At 40.4% G+C, this 13,076-nt stretch overlaps 1 protein-coding gene across 1 annotated transcript in view; it reads left to right on the top strand.

The window, feature by feature from the left end:
* Positions 1–13,076, top strand: part of ascc3 (activating signal cointegrator 1 complex subunit 3) — a 134,114-nt gene that overhangs the window by 82,171 nt on the left and 38,867 nt on the right. The window contains exons 16-22 of the mRNA XM_071902063.2: positions 745–969; positions 3,028–3,147; positions 3,927–4,091; positions 4,502–4,588; positions 5,662–5,838; positions 9,889–10,114; positions 10,792–10,946. Of these exons, the coding sequence (XP_071758164.1) occupies positions 745–969; positions 3,028–3,147; positions 3,927–4,091; positions 4,502–4,588; positions 5,662–5,838; positions 9,889–10,114; positions 10,792–10,946 (1,155 nt within the window). The remainder of the gene's footprint in view (positions 1–744; positions 970–3,027; positions 3,148–3,926; positions 4,092–4,501; positions 4,589–5,661; positions 5,839–9,888; positions 10,115–10,791; positions 10,947–13,076) is intronic.

Raw genomic sequence — 13,076 nt, 5'->3', positions numbered from 1 at the left:
ATACGCTTTCATTTTTTGTTTTTTCATTTTGTGATTCTGCTGAAGTAGCAACAAGGGTGGAAGTAACAAATCAGAATTTACTGTTACTGTAATTGAGTAGGTTTTTTTGTGTGCTTTTATGACATTTGAAGACAGTAATTTCACTTTACTTTAATATATTTTGACTGAATTCTTTTACTTTGGTACATTTTCAATCACATCCATTACAAAGTACAGATTTTGGAGGCTCTCCGTAAGCATTGCATCAGAAACTGGACAGCTGCAAATTGTATCTGCATCAAATTTGTTCAAGCATGTGGACGGAACATGAAGTTATCAAATATAACTCAAATATATCTATAATAGTAGCTTAGTTAACATCCATCCAGTTGCAGTATTGGTTTGTGTTTGCCTGGTTGTCATCCAGGTAGTTTGCTAACTTTACTACTGATTGGTATTTTCATTTTTTTAAATCAAGGATCAAATAATGACATGAATTTTAGAATCTATTTTTCATAACAACATAGTCTATAAAAACGTGCAATATCACATATTGGACTATTGAACCATATTGTGCTCTCGTCCTTTTTGCATTACATGAAAGATCATATATAAGTATAAGTAACTCGGTAACTTAGTACATTTTAAATGAGCTACTTCTTACTTTTGCTGAATTTTCACACCAATAATTTTACCTCTACTTGAGTTAATCTTCTGCAGTCTCGCTGTCCTCTCACCCCGTCTCTCCTCTCCCCGCGTTCACAGGGCACTCAGATCTACGACGCCAAGCGCGGCACCCTGGTGGACCTGGGCATCCTGGACGTCATGCAGATCTTCGGGCGCGCCGGTCGCCCGCAGTTCGACAAGTACGGCGAGGGCACCATCATCACGACGCACGACAAGCTGAGCCACTACCTGACCCTGCTGACCCAGCAGAACCCCATCGAGAGCCAGTTCCTGGAGAGCCTGTCGGACAACCTCAACGCAGAGGCAAGTCACACGCACCCATGCAAACTTTTACCATGGCTGTAAAAGTAAAAACCTATTTTTGTGAATACAGAGGTCCCTGATAATCCCATGGGATTTCGAACTCTTAGTAATTTCAGACATAATTTGTTTGTACTGTGCAATTTCTCTTTCTTCTTCTTCTAGACCAAATGGAGGGAGGAATAGAATTTATAGAAGAAGATTTTTAATGCATTTTTGGGTCAAACTTTTGAAATCTTGACCTTTTGCAGTTGTATCTGGGGCACTGGTGATTCCAGTGCATTTCATTATCCTGTGCAATGTTGCGGGGTAATTCAGTAATTACATGAGGTCCCCACATAATACTAATCCCATGCGAATAGGGCTAATGACTATAAACAAAATCTCAATATCTCTTCTATCAAGTATTTGTATCTGAATTGTGTAAATATTGATATCTGTATTTGTATATAATTGTTGTAATTGTGTCTTTGGTGCATTTGGGGGTTTGTATTACTGTATTATAGTCCTTGAGTCAGTAATCTGTTGTCTAGTGCTGAAACGATTAGTTAATTAATCGATGTGTCGATCGATTGTTTTAGTCATTTATCAAGTAAAATACCAAAAATTTGCTGGTTACAGCTTCACAAATGCTAAGATTTGCTTTTCTCTGTTTCATATCATTATAAAATGAATACTTTGGGGGGGTTTTTGGCTGCTGGTCAGGCTGAGGAAGCTTGTGATGGCCATTTGTCATTATTTTTGATTATTTCATAGACTAAATGATTAATCGAAAAAATAATCCATAGATTAATTGATAATGAAAATAATCCTTACTTGCAGCTCCTGCTATTGCTATAGTTTAATCCCTGTCCAGCACCAGTGAAAGAGGTGGATTATTACTTGTATGTTATATTACGTAGTCGTTTTCTCTTTCAGCAGAAGCCACTCTCCATAGACAGCCTGCTCCTGTTACCTTTTCTAGTCCATTTTAAAGACAAATGCACAAGTCACTGCAGAGATCAATAAGAGTGGTGTACTTGGCATGAGCAATGCGCTCCACTTCACCAAACTGAGTTGGGCGGGCCTCTCAGTCTCCACACAGTCTATGTCTGTTTCGTGTTTTCGTGTCAGTTTTTGCTGAGGAGCCACTCACAAATGCACTCAGGGATTTAAAATGCGTTGTACGAGGCATGATGCACGGTGCATCCTACTGTTGAGAAGTCTGGCAGTGGCTTCTGCTCAAAGTCGGTTTTCAATTTCCGGCTCATTGCTTTCAGTGTTGCCATCTGCCTCAAATATTTTCAGATGGGATGGAGAGGAGCCAGAGAAGGGCTGAAGAATCCAGTTGTTGATGAGTCGGGTGACAACACGGCCTTGTAAAGTTTTCTTCTCCCTATGATTGTCATGACAATCGCTGTGGGAATTATTAATAGATTGATCTCTTATTTTGTTTTGGCTTTGAGCGTCTGGTGGTTCCAAACTGTAGGCCTATGGTAAAAGTAAATTATATATTTTTTTTGTTTAATCCATATTCACATCAGCCTGCATGTCCTTGCCAAAATACAGACACTGCCAGTCCAAAGTTTGGACACACCTGATTGAATGAACTATGTTTTTCATGATCTTAAAGCCATTTTGATCTAAAGTCTTCTGCTTAAATGCTTGAAATGTGTTTCTTAGACAAATATAAACAGCGAAGTTGGTGCCTATGTATGAATTTCTTTCCAAAGGGCTGCGACTTTAAAGAATTTAAAACATAACATAGTTTTGATTTGTTGAACACTTTTTTGGTCACTGCATAATTCCATTTGTGTTATTTCATAGTTTTGATGTCTTTACTATTATTCTAAAATGTGGAAAATAGTCAAAATAAAGAAAAATGCGGTGTCCCCAAACTTTTGACAGGCAGTGTACCTCAGTTTGGGAAAGGCAGGACTTTAAAGGAGCAGATAGAAACAGACCAGACTGCTTCTGCTCAGCCTGCAGATGTCTGAACTGTCCACAAGATGGCGGCAGAGACTAGCAATGACCGCGCTTGTGTCTGAGGAATCTCTCTCTCTTCTCTCCCCTGCTGGTCAGGTCGCCCTGGGGTCCGTCACCAATGTGGAGGAGGCGGTGAAGTGGCTGAGTTACACCTACCTCTACGTTCGCATGAGGGCCAACCCACTGGTGTATGGCATCAACCACAAGGCCTACCAGGTTACACATCTACACCAATCTTACTCTTGTCTCTCTCTCTTACTCTTATAACACCAGGATTTCCCATCTATTGATTATATTTGAGTAAATCAACAGCTGCCAAAGTGAATTTTCATTTCACATTTTTTTCTGGTGATGCGATGCAGTAAGCTGCGGTTTAAACCTGGCATTTCCCATCATTATATTTTTTTTAAAGACAAAGACTTAATGCACTGAAAGCATGTTAGTGAACTACATTTACCATAATTCATTGCGGCTCTGATGCAGTGCACGGTGTCACTGATTGATTTAATGTTTTATGTTGAGGAGGTAACCCATTTGTAATTAGCTGTGTTTATATATTTGCTTCAGAAAACAAGTGATAAGCAGGTGGGAGTATAATAGCTAATGTTCCTTTAGTCAGGCAGTACTATCCTCATTAGCTTATAGTTAATAGAGTACTCGCTAAATGAGAATGAGAAGTTCACTAAATGAAATGTCGATAAAAATGCAGCCAAAATATCAATATATAGCCTATGCAAATAGGCCATAAAAACACACAACTGAAGAAAAAAAAGAAAAAAAAGTTCATCATTATTTGAAGAGATTGAATACAGGAATTGCCCCGCAAACCCTCTTCCTGAAGCAATTTGGCCAACTGTGGGAAACACTGAATACACATCGCTTAATTTAAACCCATGCTCACCCATACTCATCTTCCCAAGTCACCCGAGATCAAGTTCGCATCGCTTCTTATCCCCAACTGAGCCTCCCACCGTGTGTGTGTGTGTGTGTCTCAGATGGATCCCGCTCTGGAGCTGTACAGAAAGGAGCTGGTGGTGGAGTCGGGCAGGAAGCTAGACAAGGCCAGGATGATCCGCTTCGAGGAGCGCACCGGCTACTTCGCCTCCACCGACCTGGGCAGGACGGCCAGCCACTTCTACATCAGATACAACACCATAGAGGTACAGCTGAAGATGAATGATATACTTATATTAAGGTGTTCATTTGTTTTTGAGATGGATATTGATGTTTTAAGGCTGATACTGATAGCTGATGTTTAATGCTGGGGAGGCAGGGTGAGGTAGGTGCAGAGTAAAATCCTCTCACACCACACTGTAATGATCTGTAATAATAATAATAATGATTCTAATTATAAAAACATATTGACTAGCTGCGTTCAGGGACGAACCTCCGTAGGTTAACAACTCTGGCTCATATCTGATTTTTAATGAAAAACCAATAACTGCCCAATATGTATTCAAGACTGCGATATCCAGTGTGAAACATCTGTCAAAATCAGAACATGCTATGTTCTCCTGATTGAAATGGAGTCCAATATCCTCTCCTCTCTCTCTTCCATGTCTGTGTGAAGACGTTCAACGAGCTGTTCAACTCCCAGAGAACCGAGGCCGACATCCTCAGCATCGTGTCCAAGGCCGAGGAGTTTGACCAGGTCAAGGTGAGAAGTCGGCGTCTGTATCCTACAGCTGTGGCCGTCACAGCTTTAGTCTAGGCTTGAGATCTCGCTGTTTAAAGGACTAGTTCACCCAAAATGAAGAATTTAATCTACACACCCCCATGTCAGTCGAAACTCCATTAAAGTTTATAAGACCACTAAACAGAGTTAACTGCTTCCTCAGCCTTCTCACAAAAAATCAAAGTGAAAAAGGGCAGATTGTTTCGAGATCCAAAACAAGCATAAAATGACCATCAGACTTTTCTAAACAGCTCATGCAGCATAATTCAAGTGTTTTGTAGCCAAACATTTGCACTGTGATTCCAAAAGGCCTAGATGTACCTCATTATGTCACTTGGATCATGTTGCACAAGCTGTTTGCTGGTCATTTTATGTCCTTTTTGTATCTCTAATACACCAGTCCCTTTCATTTCAATAGTTTGTTAGAAGACAGAGATGGAACTGCATTCTAACCATGTGTTTCATGGTTGTACAAGCTTGAATGGAGTTTCCACTGGGAATGGGGGTGATTAGATAATGAGACAATTTTCAGTTTGGGTGAACTAGTTCTTTAAGGCTGTGTAATCAACCTGGGGGAGCAGGAGTGTAGTCACTCCTCTATAGCTGAACACTATCAAACTACATCACTCCTCTATAGCTGCACACTATTAAACTACATCACTCCTCTATAGCTGAACACTATCAAACTACATCACTCCTCTATAGCTGAACACTATCAAACTACATCACTCCTCTATAGCTGCACACTATCAAACTACATCACTCCTCTATAGCTGCACACTATCAAACTACATCACTCCTCTATAGCTGAACACTATCAAACTACATCACTCCTATATAGCTGTACACTATCAAACTACATCACTCCTCTATAGCTGAACACTATCAAACTACATCACTCCTCTATAGCTGAACACTATCAAACTACATCACTCCTCTATATCTGTACTCTATCAAACTACATCACTCCTACTGTTTTAAATATATGAATTCACTAAACACTGGATAAAGCTATGAAAATGTGAGTGCGTTGTGTTGGTGGTGTGTGTTGGCAGGTCCGTGACGAGGAGGTGGAGGAGCTGGAGCAGTTGCTGTGTAACTACTGTGAGCTGCCGGCTTCAGGCGGGGTGGAGAACGGCTACGGCAAGATCAATATTCTGCTGCAGACCTACATCGGCAGAGGGGAGGTGGACAGCTTCTCCCTCATCTCAGACCTGTCTTACGTGGCACAGGTCAGGACAATGTACAACACACACACACACACTTATATAGGTTAGACCGATATATCAGTTTGCCAATATATGGGGCCGATATTGGTCTTTTATCAAAATTCGGATCTAGTCTAATCAGTGTCATCCACCTCATCCACTGCAGTTTGATTGATTACATATTTATTGTAGAATTGATCAATACTACACTGGTTGTCTATGGGAAGCCTTTAACCTGAATTGATTCTAATGGCACATTTTGATCTGATTACACACAAGTATGTATGCATATGTTTATTATTAATTTTAATATCATTAGATATTATTTATTATCATCATTATCATCATCATCATCCTGGGTTTCAGGAGAGATTGGAGAGTTTTACTGTGTTCCAGTGGAAAGTTTTAGTGTGACCCACGATGGTCTAAATCCTGTTTCATGGGCTTTTCCACCCTGGGAAACACTGAATCTTTTTTTTATAATTTTTTAGTATGAAAATGGTCAAAGTTAAACATATTGAATATTGGAACAAAGTATCAAAGTAAGTGTCAACCTTCCAAAACCCATATCTGTCAAAGCCTAATGCATAAACACAGTTCAGTACCTTTATTGGCATGACTGTTTATCAGGAAAAAACATTGCCAAAGTAGTGTACAAAATGTAAATGTTCAAAAACCAACAAGCAACATTTTATATTTGCAAACCATATTGAAATTATAAATCATTTGGTTTGAACGCATGTACTATGCAATTGTACATAATCACCAATATCTATAATAACTGTTTCAAATTGAGAACATGTAGTTATATAAATCCTTCAAAAACCACTAAAGGCATGTCGGATATCGTAGTAACCAGTGTCCGTGTCATTTAAAGTCATTTAAACACTCTTAACAAACGTCCACACACTTCTTCTGTTGGCTAACCCTTTATAAGCATTCAATAGTAAAATGTTCTCCCAAGCTTCATTTGTACCTTGAGAGTGGAGGCGAGCTGCTTAGAAACCAGGAATCCACCAACGATGTCTGCGGTCAGATTTGTACAGCAGAAAGTCTCCACCATATGTACAATCAGGGGTTTATCTCTGCATCCTAAATAATCATATCATAACAAACAATAGATATGTTTCCTGTTTCATCAGTGCTTTCATTGTTTGGGTGTATTAAGAGTCTTTCATGAACTGCCATATTTAATCGGCAAGCAGGCATCACGGCTTTGTCCTCTTGAAAATCAGATGATTTTACAAATCTGGAAATTAATACGTTCCCGGGTACATATTTTACAATTGGACTGGAATCTAATCCCCCTCCCTCCTTTTCTCATCTTCCCTTCCCTTAACTCTTCTCATCTTCTGGTGAAGCCATCTATCCAAGATTTCCCGCAAATAACTGATTCCATGTGGCTGAATAGTTGGAATAGTTCAGGCAGATTCCCTCTTTGCTCCTAATTCGGCTGATTTCAGATGTGCGGCCGGAGAGTCTGTGATGGCCGCCATAGCACAGCAATGTGGATCTGATGTTAAATCCAGACTCCACACTGCTAGCCTACTCCTACACAAAACTCACTCACACACATGTACACATCCACTCTGCTATACAGGCACATATGCACATATAGCCATGCATGCACGCACGATTGCTTATGCAACCACACACACACACACACGCATGCACACACATGCTGAGCAATGGCTTTAGCAACTGTGCGATTGAGCAGTTCTGCAGCTTTTGCAGTTGACCGCAAAACAGCAGGACTCACCGTGAGAGAAAACAGTTATTATAGCCCAGCAGAGCAGAGACACCAGGGGTCACCTAAATATTTACAGCATCAAAACCCTTTAAGAGACACTGAGGCTAAACAGCAGCAGGGACTGAAACCTGAGAGCGGTCATTCATCTATAAGAAGATGCCAGAATAAATGGGGACTGTTTGCTGTTAGTGTAGTTATTAAGTGTAAGTTTTGGTTGAGTTTCGCACTCTCTGTGTATAGCAGCAGATGAACATCAGGTCTATGCTGCTTTCACAGTATTCTGCTTTTTTTTTCAAATGGACAGTGCCTTTTTTTACATTAAAGTGAATGGGGAGCGGCTACAAGGTGGACCAAAAGCGTCCAGTTTATTAAAGGTGCTGTGACTGACGACTTGTTAGGCAGAGCGAAGTGCTAGTTCTAAAGTTCTAATTCTTAGAGAAGCACTCCTGACGTGGACTGCTTTTTTCGTGAACCGACCAATCTCAATAAAGAGTAGACAGGGTTTCACGTTACGTAGGCAGCCGAAAGGTTACCCTCAAAAAGGGAGGAAGTACAGTTAGTAGTAGTACTAGTAAAGTTGGTAGTAGTTGGTACTCTGTGTTGGAAATGGAGAAAGTAGTCGTAGTTGGTGCTCTGTGTTGAAAATGGAGAACGTAGTAGTAAAGTTATTAGTCATTGGTAATCTGTGTTGTGGTCATTTCTAAGTGTTCAACGGTTGCACATTAGCACTGTTTTGCTAGCTAAAAATGGAGGAAGTACCGGTAATAATGTTACCGTTACCCCTAGTAGTTGGTACTCTGTGCTGAAAGTGCAGAAAGTAGTAGTAAAGTTAGTAGTAGTTGGTACTCTGTGCTGAAAGTGGAGAAAGGAGTAGTAAAGTTAGTAGTAGTTGGTACTCAAATGGAGAAAGTAGTAGTTGGTACTCTATGTTGAAAATGGAGAAAGTAGTAGTTGGTACTCTGTGTTGAAAATGGAGAAAGTAGTGGTAGTAAAGGTAGTAGTAGGTGGTACTCTGTGTTGTGGTTGTTTCTAAGCATTTGACGGTTGGACATTAGCACTGTTTTGCTAGCTAAAAATGGAGGAAGTATTGGTAATAATGTTACCGTTACCCCTAGTAGTTGGTACTCTGTGTTGAAAATGGAGAAAGTAGTAGTTGTAAAGTTAGTAGTAGTTGGTACTCTGTGCTGAAAGTGGAGAAACGAGTAGTAAAGTTAGTAGTAGTTGGTACTCTGTGTTGAAAATGGAGAAAGTAGTAGTTGTAAAGTTAGTAGTAGTTGGTACTCTGTGCTGAAAGTGGAGAAACGAGTAGTAAAGTTAGTAGTAGTTGGTACTCTGTGTTGAAAATGGAGAAAGTAGTAGTTGTAAAGTTAGTAGTAGGTGGTACTCAGTGTTGTGGGCGTTTCTAAGCATTTGACGGTTGGACATTAGCACTGTTTGCTAGTAGCAGTAGTAGCTACTGCAGCTGGTCAACATGGAAACAAAGTAGGTGTGGCATGATCTGCTTGTCATTATCAGCACAAAATGCGGTTGGCGCAGCACTTTCTTTACAAATAAAGCAGAAGAGCGTGGCCGAACAGGTGCCTTTCTGAGTCTGTCTGCTCTCCCCACCCTTGAACACATGTTGTCCTGTGGCCAGCCAGACCTGCCAGGTCTCACCCCAGCTATCAATCAGCACACAGCCAGATTTCACTAATCCATCACCAGAGCACATTCAGACCTCACCAATCAATCGGATTACATTAACACCTGACCAAATCAATCACGGCCTGACCAGACTTGACCAGTCTATCAGCGAGCTACACTGCCACCTGACCTCTCCTTCAGAACAGACATGAGCAATCCATCAGCGCGCAGCCATGGCAGACCTGGATGTTTGAACCCAGCCAGACCGCCTCTTGATCAGACGTGATTAATCACCAGTCTACAGCTTGATGTACCATTCAGGCGCTTAAAGTGACTTTTGCTCCAGTACAAATGTCTTTTTTGTCCTTCTACTCCAATGGTAGAGTGCTGCGTGAAGTAGTGTGAAAAACTATAGCTGTCTTGGGAAAAGTGAAGTAATCTGTCTAGAGATGCACCAGTAGTAACTGTAGTATTGGAATCGGCGCTGGTCCATACTCATACTCCTGATATTGATGCTTTGGTGAAATATAAAACTTTTACTGTCTCCTGACACTTGAAAATTCTGAAATACTTGGCTATGCAGGCTCAACTGAAAGGTTAGGGTTTAGGGTTAGACACTAAATAGATACTAGATAGATAGATACTAGATACTAAATCCATCTCTCCCTCTGCTAACTCTCTGTCCTCATCACTTTTCCCAGAATGCCGCTCGGATCGTCAGGGCCTTGTTCGAGATCGCCCTGAGGAAGCGCTGGCCGGCCATGACCTACCGCCTGCTCACCCTCTGTAAGGTGATCGACAAGCGGCTGTGGGGCTTCGCTCACCCCCTCCACCAGTTCCAAATCCTTCCCCACACAGTCCTGAGACGCCTGGAGGAGAGGAAGCTCACTGTGGACAAACTCAAGGAAATGAGGAAGGATGAGATCGGTGAGGACAACTAGACTGTAGCGGCAAGTCATTATAGCAGGGTCTTAACCTGTCTTGAATATGATCGTTGAAATTCAAGGCCTCAAAAGTCCTTGAATACTGTTCATAATGTTAGTAATAAGAAAAAAAACACAATAGAAATAATAGAATAGAAGAAAAAGAAGAATGCTTCAATCTTAAAGTCCTAAATTCAGTTGTAGAGGGTTTAAAAAAATTGGGGGTATATGGTGTTTTTGTTTGGCACCAGTTCAAGGTCCCATATTATAGGAATTCAAATTATCCTCTATTTAATATTGTTATTTTTTACACACATATATGATCAAAGATGTGTAATGAAGACATTGTTAAATTCATCATTAATTCTGCAGTTTCATCATTAATCTGACTAACTCTACTCAACACGTCACAACTGGACTTGGTCCTGATTGGTTCTCTTCACTAAAGAATTACTGAAAAGCCTGATTGGAAGCTTTATTTCATTTGAATTAGAGGAGTTGGTGTTGTTGACCAATCAGGGTCCAGTATTGTGAAGACATAGTCTTAAAAAACATTCAATTACTAATTCAATTCAACTTTTAGCTAAACTACATTTATTTGCAAAACACCATGAAGAACATTATTCATGAAAAGTTGTGAATATGTGTGAGATTGAAGTTTCTCCTCTTTACTGTGTCCAGGTCACATGCTGCACCACGTCAACATTGGGCTAAAGGTCAAACAGTGCGTCCACCAGATCCCTTCAATCCTGATGGAGGCCAGCATCCAGCCAATCACGCGCACCGTCCTCCGCGTACGCCTCATCATCACCCCCGACTTCAGGTGGCACGACCAGGTAAACATGGGTGACACGTACTGTAGGTGGCAGGTGTTATTTTCAGACCAAACTACATCATGGTGTAGTAAAAGTTATTTTCTACAAATCAAGTATCAACTATAAATCTTCACATCTGCGATTTATCCATTTATCTATTAGATATATCCATTAGTTTACTGCTGCCATACAGCGATGTATGATTAAATATATTTCTGACGCCCTGCCAATTTCTAAGTTTATCTCATTCAAACAACTTATTAAGTTAAACTAGAGATAAACAACACCATTTTTTTTTCTTACATTGCCGTTCAGGGCTTCCGCCTGTGAGTTATTCGAATGATTTTTACACTTTTACTGTTTTTTATGACTGGTAAATGCACTTTTAGATTTTTTAGATTTTTTTAGATTAAATTGAGGTACAAATACTTTCTTTAGAGTTTTGAGGAGTAAAGGAGCTTTTCATGAAGAATGGATGTTTTTGTTATTAAGCTTGCTACGTTTATTTTGTCAGTTTTTCCTCAAAGTTGGAAATGCCGTGTTCCTCGTGTCTCCATTTAAAATCAGACCTCAGGTTTTTTATCATAAGTTAGATATGTATAGTAAAGTTGGAAAATTGAAACTTCTATATAAGGAACCAATATTTTAGCTTTTGGTCAAACTTTCAGTGCTCTTTGCATCTGTACTCCCATGCTATCTATCAGCATATGATATGATGCCCTATGCACAGTGGATTTTGTTTTAATTGTTTTAATTGTGCCTGCTCTTACTAAGGGGAGATGTGGATACAATTAATGCCTGGGGTATTTTCTTTACAGTCTTGAGGAGTGAATGAGTCTAGAAGAGTGGATTAGATGCCTACATGGGTTATTTGATGTCTCCCTGCAGCTTGGATATTGCTAGACCATTTTGCGCTGGTCTGAGCCCCAATTTCCAATATACGTACCTGTATTCATAAGCAGGCCTCAGATACCCTTCTTAAATTAGTTTTGCATAGTGTTAGATAATAAAGAACCCTTCTGATAGAACCAGTCTTACATTCTAGTCCACCTAAAGTTCCCTTCAGTTTCTTTATTTACAGCACACACACATTCAAACACATGCATAAATAACGCCCCACTTCAGGAGAGCCGCTGTGTTGCAGCACACCTCTGCGCTGCCTGGAAAGCTCTCCTAGCAGCAGTAATATGTCATCGTGCGTTCGCGTGCTGCGGTCTGTCAGCGGGGAAAAGCGCGCTGTGCTTTTCCCCGCTTCTCCTACCGGCGGGAGGAAGAGTAATGAGTGAAAGTGTGAATCTCGTCGCAACAACCCCTGTTGCCTCTGAAAATAAACAAGCGCGAGCAGCTGGTGAAACACCCCTGCAGTGTTTGTATGTATAAAGTCCCACGAGCGCTTTTCACTTTTTCAGCCTCGACTTCTGGAAGTGTTACACCGTCAGCGGAAGTTGCCCTCGAGTGCTGCTAGTGACTCTTGCTAATGAGAGAGATTAGTAGATTTCTTTTCAGGAATTGCCTTATCTGCGCTGTCTCTTAAAGGGACATTAAAGTTAGTTTTCTCTTATAAAAGTCTCTGAGTGAGCTAGCTAATTAGAGCAGAGATCCAACAGAAATGTCGAGTGAAGAGGTAATGCATCAATCACCATGCTAAATACTGGAATAATAATACTGGTAACACACTATTCACGTAAGGTAATTCTTGTTGTGACTTACTCACTTTAGTTAATGGCAGGATATGTTTAAGTAATACATGAAGAGTTAGAGTTTCAATTCAGACAATACATTGGCATTAAAGGATAACGCTGGTGTTTTTTAATGCATTTCTTACCATCAACAAATCCTATGAAAATAACAAAATCAACAATGCGTTTGCTCTACTCCCGTTACTTTCTGACTTCCCACGTACCGTTTTTAGCCGTCAACCCGGAAGTCATTGGCTCCAATTGTAAGCTAAAAACCTTGAAATACAGCTCACAAAGACGTTTCAATTTTAAAAATCACTAACTGTTACCACGAAAAGTCAGAGTGTTGTAGTTATTACCAAATCAAATTCAAATGGGAACAAATTCTTCATTACGCCGGGGACTATTTTCGATGCTACAGAACTACTTTCCTGAGATTGCAAACATGTTTACAGCCGGCTTATTAAGTTGT

Source organism: Centroberyx gerrardi, chromosome 12 (genome assembly GCF_048128805.1).
Source record: "Centroberyx gerrardi isolate f3 chromosome 12, fCenGer3.hap1.cur.20231027, whole genome shotgun sequence".
In the NCBI taxonomy this organism is placed as follows: Eukaryota; Metazoa; Chordata; class Actinopteri; order Beryciformes; family Berycidae; genus Centroberyx; species Centroberyx gerrardi.
Note: the sequence above shows the minus strand (reverse complement) of the source record. Positions and strands in the feature narration are given on the sequence as shown.